We start from the raw sequence: 11,338 nt of genomic DNA on the forward strand, positions 1-11,338 counted from the left end.
TAACATTGAGCTGAGTTTATCTACCTCATCTCTGTTTTATCAAAATGGAAAAAAAAAAAAGAAAAAAAAAAAAGGAAAAATGTTTTTATCTTTTCAGTTTTTTTTTTTTTTTACATTCATTGATGTCTATAACCTGAAAAAAAAAAAAAAAAAAAGTATATGACTGAAATATTACTGTACTTTTTTTTTTTTTTTTTTAAAAAAAAGTCCATTCTTTCCCAGATATTGCTCATTTGCATTCAGAACACAGCTTTCAGCTCACAATTATCTCAATTGAGACTTTTCCAAAATGTTTCTGAAATCTGGAGACATTGATCATTAAGCAGCTAGCATCTCAGGCAAGAAGGTTTGTATGAGAGCCCCAAAGGCTTGCACATACACATCTGAGATTTTCTTATCTATAATAAGCACATAAATGTTACTATGATCTGATCTGCAACAATCATTTAAGTGTTGCTAACAGTCCTGTAATGTGATTCCAGTAATACTCAAATTCCGAATTTCTGAGAGAAGATGAGTAAGTACCTAGTACCCAAAACAAAAACATTTGGGTATTAACTTTTTAAAAAGCAGGTCAAAAATGGTAAACCAAATTGCTGGCCTGTGATCTTTTGACCTGTAACTACAGGAGTCTTACTGGCCTACTGTGTCATTCGTTTAGGATAGAATTGCTGATTTCAGAAATTAGCCTGCTAATTAGATCCATGATGGTCACTTTGGATTAGGAAGTCATTTTTAGCAGTGTTAAATGCTTGCCAGGGTTTTGTTATAATATGTGCAGGCCTTTTGCTTTAGGATTTCCAAGTATCACACATAGCACATTCATATATGGTGCTGTGATACAAACTCTTCCCCATAAACTTGCTATAAATACCACTTACAGCAGAGGCTCCTGTCTGCCCATTTCTTGCAGCTTCTTTAAAAGAAACAAAACCACAGCATACAAAGCATGCTCTTTCAGATGTTGGAGCGACGCTAGGATCTTAAAGGGTTCTCTTAACCACCCAGAAGACCTTGAGAACATTTGCTGCCTTTAATGTCTACCCAAACAACAAAATATCTTCAACAAGGATTTACTTCATGTTTATAATTGACGTTTTGTCCAGTATTGGAAATTCAGTTGGCTTTAAGTATGGCTTTGTTCTTAACACTCTTCTATGAATTCTATTCTGGGTGAACTTTTCCCGAAAAAAGGAAGTGAACTGTAGTATGAGTAAAGCTTGTTGTTGAGGTATAATTTCAGCTAAGGTTTTGCTTCAGTGTTTGAGACTAATGTCAAATGTATTTCTTTTATAAAAATAACATCCACAAAGTATTGAGAAAAACTGACATGATCGCTTCCTTTATAGCACCTTTCTATGATATTGCTGCAGTGTTTTGGCAAAAGGAGTATACTGTATTGTTACACCTGTGCTCACACCTCAGTCAAGATCAAGATAAGGAGCATGCTTCTGAAACCTATCTCCTCATTTCCCACCTGCCCTGCAGAGTGGGTGGAAGCTTATTGCAGAGCAGTCAAAGAGCATAGTGTTTCCTTAGGGTGAAACCTAAACAAGACCTTTTGCTTTGAGATTTTGCCTAGTGTGCCGCAGTTACTTGGAATGTCTAGTCCACAGGAATACTCAAGAACTTCCTACAATACAGATATTAGATCATATTTTTCAGCCTATGCTACTTGGCTTACTCATTTACACATTGCAGTTCAGTACTGTACCTCAGAGTTCAAGACAGTCAATTTTTGTGTGAAATGCTTTAGTAAAGAGAAAGTTTGGTGACGTAGAGAGACATCTAGAGAGACAGTGATTAACACTGATTAGTTAGAACTTACTAAAAGCAGTTCTGTTTTCAAATCCTAGCCTTTTGTTTCAAACAAAGAAGGAACAGCCCCATAAGAATAATAGTTTTATTTATAAATTTACATATATAATACAAATAATAAGTTAAACATAATAAAAATAAATAAAAGAGGAGGTTCCAGCCCTCATATGAATAGTTCCATTTATAAAACAAAGACAAGTTTTAAAATAAAACCAGCGTAAGTCTTAGGAGAAGGAAGTAATTTCTATGCCATAACAGTTAAGTGAATGGAAGTGATGTGCTGACTATGACAGTTGTAGCACTCAGTGAGTACTGAATCCTTACATCTCCTCAGTGTTGTGTACATACATGGAAAGAAGTGCCTTAGCTAGATTAAGGGGACATAGAAAGTGGAACTAGAAGTCCAGTCACGCTGTCAAAGTTCCTTTCTTTAGCTCCCTTCTTCAGTGTATAACCTCTGGGTGTACTCATACCAACACAGCTGCAGTTGTCATCCTGAAGATTTTAGTGTTAGATCTGCAGAAGTGAGCCCTGTGTAGAGCCTGTTGCTTCAGCTGGAATTCAGTTTGGTCCTTCCTCACACATTAAATGGTAATTAAGTGATAAGTAGTGGTGCTATAATTCCTTGCATATTCTGATGCAAAGCATTGTCACCCACTCAATACTGCTGTTCACAGATTAAGTCTGACACAGCACTGCTCAGGGTGAGTCAGGTTTTTAGACTGAAACCATGTACCAAATGCACACAAGTAAAATGAGTTAAAGCTTGACCAATACTACCTGACCAGATACCAGTTCATAAATTAAGTGAACAGATAACTTGATATGTATAGTACTATGCATGGGAATACTCATTTAAATGTTAAATATTTTCGCTTCCCATGGAGTGGTTCTTGGTAATTCATAGTAGTGAGTCCACATCAACTGTCTTTCTGCATCAGAAACTGATGTGAGTGGCAGACCACAGGAGCAGTTAAAAGTAGACTCTTACAGTCAAGTCAGTACTTTGTGTCCTGGCATCAACACGGACTTAAACTTGTTCATTTGAGTCCAGATGTGGAAAGATATCACTTGGGTTCAGGGAAAGAACGACTTTTGGTTAGCACTGCATTCATATTGGAGTCAATCCAGTTAAGGTATTTAGTAACTCTGGTGTAAACACCTGGCTTGTTTTGCTTTGCGCAGCCATCTCCCCAGCTGACAATCCCGTAAAGCGTCATCCTGCCATTGTGCTCACAGACCATGGGGCCGCCGGAATCTCCCTGAGAAGGCAAAGAGAGTAAATTAGGCTGTTTTCTGCAGATGGAGCCTTTGTAACATGGAACCTGTTACTGCTGTTCAGAACTGGAACAAGCAGTCAATATCTATGAGCTAGTTCTGATTTTTGAAAGCACTGTATAGGTAGAACCAAACACTCAGCACCTGCTGCAGCTAGAGCACGATCTGTACAGTAACAAGGTCTCTGCTCACCCCTAGCTTGCACAGACAGTAATTATTCTGGACACAGCACTTATGAAAGTTATGACAGCTGTTAGGCTAGTTATACAAGATGAAAGCCAGCATTTCCAATCCTTTATCAGAATTAATCATCCCCCTACACACAAGGTACTTGTACACCTATGGTTAACTCCTGTTTGTTTAGTGGCACATGTGACACACCCATGCTGCTTATTGAGGTGCAGGGAAGCAAAGCCTGTTTTGAGGAATCCATCTGAAGGCTTATTCTCCTGTAATCCACCTTTTGTCCCTCCAGAAAGCTATAGTTAAAAGGGGAGGCTGACACTAGCACAGCTGCTATATTCCTCTGATGTGTGTATCTACTGGCCTTTGCTCGAACAAGTTGTAAATAAAGTTCTCAGGAGCAGTGGCAGAGACTGCAGCTGTTGCTCCTCCAAAGGCTGGTCTGGAGAGGTTAACACCTATCTAGATCCCCACCGGCTTCCCTGTGTTCAGCCACAGTACAGGGTCAACTCCCCTGGCTTTGCTGAGGAGCCTCTGTAGAAAGGACTCTCCTGACACTTTAAGGAATGCTACCAGTTGATCCACATGATAAGCATGCACTTAAAAGTGTTTTGAAACAAGCAAACAAAACCCAGTTTTACCTTGCATGCATCAGTTGCCCACAGGGAGTCTCCAGCACAGACCATGTTGTCAGTAACTCTGACACTGTCATAGTATTTAGTTGTGCATTTGTCCTGTGATATTAAGTTCACACTGGCTGACATCAGTCTTTGAGCGTAGTAAATATCATCTGGATAGTAAAGGAAAAAAAGTTTATTTTCACCCTCCAAGAGGAAAAACAAACAAGCTAACATGTTTCTAGTACTCATTGATGCAATGAAACAAGAAAGCCAACACCACCCTTAACCATTCCAATTCTGATTTGAGGCTCTTACTTCCAGCTTATATGGCATTGTTTTACTTATACTGTTAGTGACTAAGTTTTTAAGAGAAGGAAAAGAAGTGTTCCAACTGCAAACTGTGAAGCTTTTTTTTTGAAATAGTTGGTGTGTTTTTGGACAAAATTATGCATAGATGATATCCTTGCTTAATCCTCTAGCACAGCTTTGTCTTCTAGTTCTCAGTACATAAGGAATGCAAAGACAGCTGTTGATTACATCTTGGCTTACTGGGCATGGTTGACAGGTGTGAGAAGACTTAGAGTACTACTAGCAACTAGAAAGACCTAGAGAAAGTTAAAGAAAGGACCTCATAAGCACATAGAATATATAGAATAGCTGCAATGCTTTTTTTTCCTTCTCATCTTTTCGGGATCATGGTGTAGAAAATAACCAGTTTCCATACAGTTAAGCAAAACTTTCAAAAGAGAAGTCATTCACTTACAATAATCCTGTTTTCCATAGCCAGCTATTTCACACTGGGTATTGTCACGTAGGTTAAGGTTCCTCTCTGGCAAGCAGACTGTTCTTACATACTTGGATTCTACTGCACACTGTCCAGAAGCTGTTCTTATTCTTACTAAAGCTAAGAAAATAAATCAGAGAGAACACATTTAAACTTCTAAAGCAAGCTCCCTTCACATTCCCTGAAAATAGAAAGATCCTGTACAGTTTATGGGGGTTCTGGTTACATAAGAACCCTCTCATTGACTACAGCCATTCTAAAAGCATTTACTGACAAAATTAATTTTCCAGCATTGAAACTGGTAAACATTGCAACTTAAGCTACTTTCCTGAAAGAATAAGGGGTGATAAGTCAGGGAGGAGGTATTCTGTGAAAGGTCATCTTCAACCATATAAAAATACCAGTTTCCTGACTGTCTCTAGAGCGTGGCAGTCACCACACTCAAGAGGGCAGTTTATACTGCACTACTCTCCAGAAGTATTATGAAAGTGTTCTTTGTGCCTTTTTCTCTTAGTAGCAGGCACCTGGTTAGGGTTATAGAATTTAAAGCATACAGTGGAAGAGCTGTGTCAAGTTCAAGAACAGCAATTCTGTTCCGTCCAAGTTAAAGAAACTTATCTGATTTTGTTGGTTTAGGAGAGGTTTGTGTAAACTGGAGAGACTTCAGAGAATCTGGATTAATTCAGGAAAACTTTTAGCTGATGAGGCATTCCTCTACCATAGCACATGCACACAGCAGGTGGATTTCTGTCTCTACCCACTGTACTTGCCAGTGTGCCAGGTAATGCACTGAGGAGCTTTGCATCTGAGATGTCACAAATCAGACTGACACAAATGAAAGTTGCACCACAGGCCTGGTTCTCAGAAGCACCTGGCTCCTGTTCCTCTTCATTTGTTCTCTGGTTCTACTTCTTATACTTGACATACACCATAATTATATAGCCTCCAGCTATCCTCAGTGTTTTAAAGGCTCATATTAAGATGACACTTACCAATGTCATTCTCATTGCCACCTGTTTCATCTGTAAAGTCCGGGTGAGAGATGATTTCATCCACCATGAACACTTGTTCATTGTCATCAGTAACATTCAGTACAGACTTCCCAAGGAAGACTTTGTAGGCTGACGTACTTGGTCTTCTTTTTGACCTGAGTGAAAGTAATAAGGCCCATGAAGGCTACTGGTTTCTGACAGTGAGGTCTGCAGTTTAAATCAAGTCCCAGTTCTGTTTCATGTTTACTTCAGTAAAGACAAGAAAAAGGAAAGTTGACACAGCTGTGACAGTTGATCCAGTACACTAAATGAAAGACTCCTGATTCACCACATAGAGTGAATAAGCCAGATGTCCAGGCACTGCAAAATGCGTGTCTGGCTAGCTGCTGCTAATGCCAGGCATCAGCAATCAGACCCCCCAGCACAATGCAGGGAGGATCAGCTTTCCACAAGGAAAAACACCCTAAATTAATTATTCAGCAGTTCATCACCTTCCAGTACAACTGTTAAGTTTTGGGAACAGCTCAAGTAGAAGGAAATCCTGGTTCCAATTTTGGGTAAATTGGTTTGAATTGCATAATCCATCACAAAGTTTGCAGTCTGTTAGCTCAGTCTGCTAAACCTGGACTTCCAAATACATGTTTATGGATGCTCTTCTTGTTCTGTGTAATTAAAAGAACATGCTAACTAGTTGATTTTCATCTTTGCTTAGTGAGGCAAAAAAAGACAGCTAAAGGAAGTTGCAGATGGAAGGATACAGAGCTGTACACACTTACGGATCATAAAAGCAGTGTGCTGCTGTAAGCACCCAGCAGGGGTCAATGAGGCTGCCACCGCACAGAAACTGGTCGATACCCAAGATGTTTTGGAAGATGCCAGCTATCCAAGGCTGAGACTCAACCTCAGCCTGCCTTCCACCAACGATTTTGTAGTACTTGCTGATGCTTCTCTGACCACATGTGCGCTCTGTGAGGAAGATATCATTCAGACCTTGATTTCATTCAGGTGTTCACATGACAAACAAGCATATCCTCTGTTAGAAACAGTTCTCTTGAAAGTAATGTTACTTACCACACTTATCTACGTTGCAGGGTGTTTCTTGAAGGGAGAATCCCCTCCTGGTGTAACACCAGGGCCTGCTCCGTCCATTTGGGTTTCTGGAAGATACAGGTAGTATGCGTGTCATTAACACAGTTTATGAAATGGTTGTCTTAGATTTTTAACTGTCCTGGAAAGACCAGAGGTGCTCTGTTGCAAGATATGCCAGAGAAAGTGACTAACTGTTTGAACACAGAATTGGTATCTTTCATCATAGCTTTTACTCCTTTTAAAAGATGTACCATCCTTCAAGACATTTCTGGGAATGCCATCACAGGAAGATGGATGCATCATCTTACCTGCAGTAGTTGTGTTTGCCCAGTCCAAGCTGCAGAGCATTCTTCATGTCAGCATGGTAAGCACCTCTCTTGATTACGGAAGGAAGATCCCACAGTAAACACCCTGGTTCAGTTGCTGTTCCTCTGTAGTTCTCCCCATTCCCAGTGTAGCATATACTGTCATCATCTGAAAAGAAACAAAACCTTTACTTCTACCACAGAACAGATACAACAATGTCTGGACCATTTTTATGAAAAAGCATGCATTAGAAGTGAAAACAGATGGCTGATTATAGTGTTCCTATTTAATGTTTTCTATTTGAGTTTTGCACATCAAATACCTCATGCTTTAAAGCATTTATATTGCTTTAACAACTTCACTACTTCAGAATATAATTGTTTCCTCCTCTGGACGCTCCCAAAGATCATTTATTTTTACAAAGTGAAACATGAATGAGTAAATAGGGAACATTTGTGAGGAAGCAGGGACAGAACTACAAATCCCAGTTTTGCTCCAGTATTTAGCCATTTCTCCTCAATGGATCTATTAGTATAAGGTGCTGCAGGATATCCAGTCATGTTTTATGGGTACTGTTTTCACTTAGCACTTCATAAGTATTAAGTGCTCATGTCTCCAATTACTTCAGCTATTATCAAGGAAGATTGATACTCTACCTATTTCACAGTGAAGCCCACCGTATCCTTCTGGGCACAGGCAACGATTTATTCTGCTGAAGAGGTAGTAGGTAACGCATGTTCCTCCATTCAGACAGTGACAGTCTGCAAGTAGAAAACCACTAATTAAAGGCAAAATATTTAAATGGTGAAGTAAAGTGAAGTGTAGTTGCAAACTAAGTTTTCTGTTTAAGTGTCATTAAAAGTCCCTTTATCAAGGTTAACAAGCTCTTTTTAAATTAACAGGCAGATACTTACCCTTGTGTTTATGTGATGGTTTGTAGTGCTTCATGCCATAAGCCTACAGGGAGGAAAAAAGATATTTAAGGAAACTTATGTTTTGTTACCCATTACAGGGCTAAGCTGTGTTCCCTACTGCATGCTCTCCCCAGTGCTTTAAAAGGTTTTTGCTCATAGTTACCAGCTCAACTTGTTCTGCAGAGTCTGCATGCAAATGCGGAGTGGAACTTTGCTTCAGCAGCACAGACAAGAAAATGCCATACCAAAAAAGGAGAAAAAAATAAAACCAAAACTAACAGTCTGAAAAACCTTTACCAACTCAGTCCACCACATCAGGTCAACACTGCAGGTATTTCTGCTGTGAGGACCTGGGCAGCTCTCAAGGGTCCCTGTGGAATCAGATTTCTCCCTCCCCACCTCTCAGTTCCTAAGCAGTACTAAGATGGAATATCCTCCAGCTGCCTGTCCTTTTAGTGACCTTCATGCTTTGTGTTTGTGCTATGGGATAATAGCCAGTAGATTTACACAACAATAGATTTTCGCCCGAACTCCAGGTTCTGCCTCCACTTTGCAGGCTGGATATTTGCTCCCATGGATAAAGAGATAAAACTAGTCTTTTTACAGGGGTCAGGGGGGTTTGTCTGAGCTGAAGTGTCACAGTAGCAACATAATTCCTTAATATCAGGGAATGGCTCTACTAATAGATGTTAACTGTCACATAAGTTCTGAGTCAAAAATACTCAGTCCATTGCTCTTTTTTTTTAGGCTTTGCGCTCAAGTAGGGTAAGGTGGAACTTTACTTAAGGTCTAATATCCACCTGCATGAAAGGCTATCAGATTCTTGGTCCTTGGTGTCCAAATCTAGATTGCACTATGAGAAAATAAAAGATAAATTTCTTGGTTATTGCGTGGTGTCTTCACTATTTGTGCTCTAGAAGACACCTTAAGTTAGAAGAAAATCAGAAGAAAACCAAAGGGTTCAAAAAGGTTTCTTGGAGGTACATGTGCAGCAAATGTACATGTACATGCAAAGGCAGCAGAAACAAGCATTCAGATTGAACTCCTAGTACCCTGTCTAAAGCAGAAGTATAATCAACGAAATAGAAGTGGTTCCAACTAGAACCCCTCTCATTTATTTCAAAACTTACAGGATCTAGTCCCACAACAAGAGTGGCGAGGGTTACTGAGAGGAAGATGAATAGCTTCATGGTGTTAGCTAACTTTTCACTTCGTTCCTCTTCTGTTTTGTTTTGATTCTGAAAAGGAAAGAGAATTTAGTAGCATGTTTTAGCTTGCAGCATCAGCTTTCTGTTGTCTTACTTGGTTTCTGTGTAAGTCATGATACAACTGACGAAAATTAAGAGGTGGCTTACTGTGGAAGATCTGCATATTATTGCCATAAGTTCAAAAAAAGGTTGTTTCATTGCTTGAAGGTTTTTTTTTGTACATTTAGGTATGTAGCCAGATTTTGTGACATGCAAATAAATGAGACAGGGAAATAGGAAAAATCTGTACTCCTGGTTACTGCAGCATAGACTAACAGTCAGAAAGTGGCAGATGGATTTAGTTGCAGTCCAGCAGTTTGTACCTATCTAACTGATCATTACTACCTCGTAGCAAGACTCCTAAGAGCACTGAACAACCCTTCTAAGACCTGGAAGGGAAAGCTCATGTTTTCAGTACCTCCATGGCTGTCAGCTGCATCACATTGATGCTGGGCACTTGCATAACCCTGCCTGCCTCTGCCCACCACAAACTCTTGACAGTCTGGTCTTGTGGTTACCTCACTAAGAGTATTAGAGAGGCTTAGAACGCCTTCTGCTTTGACCTCTTACAGGCAGCTACTTCTTGTCATCAAGCTCATATGGTAGCAACCCTCCCAAGTGGCTGTTAAAAAAGACTAGTCTGGAAAAGTGATGCAGGAAGGAGCTACAAAGTACTCTTTTTTTTTTTTTATAAAAAAAAAAAGAAAATGCAGTTCAAGTCAGGGGATTTCTTCCTGGGGAGGAAGAATGCACCCTCACTTCATTAAAAACAATAGTAAGGTAACTATAAAGAATCATTAGGAGACTCCACAGGAACTTTCCTTCCATCTACCTTAGCAAGTAGTTTTTTTTTCCTCCCGCAGACTAGAGTTGGTGCCCCACGTTGTTTCTGCACCCCAGGCTTTCAGGTTGCACTAGCTGTTCTGTCACCAAACGGAGCACCTAGTGGCATGGGAGTGCATCTTCCAACTTAATTCAAAGCACTGCAGCACAAGTACAGGCCACCCTGGGGCACAAACCAAAGCGTGGGAGAGGATCAGTGCATTCATTTAAAAAATGCAGACCCAGTCCCAGGCGAACTGCTAATGCAGTTGCACCCCCTGCTTTGTAAGCAGCTCAGAAGGCAAGCCGTGCCTCACGCACACTGCTCAGATGCGGCTCGCATTTCTGCAGGCGCACTCTCCCTTCAGCACAATTCACGTGAGGACAGCAATTTTTAAAGGCGCTTAGCAGCTATACGAACCACTCAGTCCCCTAAATGATTATTTTCTCAGGCCCATCCCTCAGCGCGCCGACCCCCGCTGCCAGCCGCTGCTGCAAACCACGCGGCGGCCGGGAGCGGCCTCTCCCCTCGGCACCCCGGGGCAGCAGCGCCCTGCCCCGTCCCCACACCGCGAGCAGCGATGGCTTCTCCGTGCCGATGCAGCCCGGAGCGGCACTTACCAGCCCAGGAGCGGGACAGGAGGCCAGGCACTGCACGGCCGGAGCTGTGCCGGCAGCAGCCCGGGGCGGGCGCTATAAAGGCCCGGCCGGGGCGGTGCCGCCGCCGCTCCCCGCCCGCCCCGGGCCGGGCCGCCCCCCGGGCCGCCCCCCGGGCTCACCTCGCCGCGGGGTGACTCAGGGCGGGGGTTTTCGGTTTCGGGGGGCACCGGCAGCCGGGCCGAGGTCCACGTGGGGCAGGGAGGCTGCTTTCGGCCTCCCCGCGGCCTCCGGCAGCTTTTACGAGAAGTTATAAAATCAAAAGAGAAACGCGAGCGGCGGCCGTGAGCAGAACGGCTTGTGTCCAAACACGCCTGGAGACACGAAGGAGCGTGGTTTTTGTGGGGTTATCCCAGTGAAAGAAGCCCTAGCCCCCCAGCCATGAAGGGCATTACACGGGTTCTGGGGGGCCGAGGGCAGGATTTGTCGGCACCTCACGAAGGCCCTACCTGCGGCCGCTGCCGGGGACACTGTGGTGGCCGCAGCCGTGTGGGCTGGGAGCGTCGCTGTCCCTGCTCCTCAGAAACCCGCCGTGGCTTCACCAGGGCAGTGTCTGCCTTCCAAAGAAATACTTGAAGTGCAGCCATTTCATTAGATGGAATTGGCGATGTCAACTGTGCAAAAAATG

General features: G+C 42.3%; 1 protein-coding gene across 1 annotated transcript; it reads right to left on the bottom strand.

Annotated features, from left to right (window-relative positions):
• Positions 1-1,889: 1,889 nt before the first annotated feature.
• On the bottom strand, positions 1,890-10,778 carry PLAU (plasminogen activator, urokinase). The gene is made up of 11 exons (XM_084524867.1): positions 10,675-10,778; positions 9,115-9,222; positions 7,985-8,027; positions 7,727-7,831; positions 7,073-7,238; positions 6,747-6,832; positions 6,452-6,641; positions 5,676-5,830; positions 4,663-4,803; positions 3,921-4,069; positions 1,890-3,080 (listed from the first exon to the last, which is right to left on the bottom strand). The coding sequence occupies exons 2-11, from the start codon at positions 9,172-9,174 to the stop codon at positions 2,886-2,888; spliced, it is 1,290 nt and encodes a 429-aa protein (XP_084380993.1). The 5' UTR covers positions 9,175-9,222; positions 10,675-10,778; the 3' UTR covers positions 1,890-2,885.
• Positions 10,779-11,338: the final 560 nt, after the last annotated feature.

Source organism: Aythya ferina (genome assembly GCF_964211825.1).
Source record: "Aythya ferina genome assembly, chromosome: 7".
Taxonomy (NCBI): Eukaryota; Metazoa; Chordata; class Aves; order Anseriformes; family Anatidae; genus Aythya; species Aythya ferina.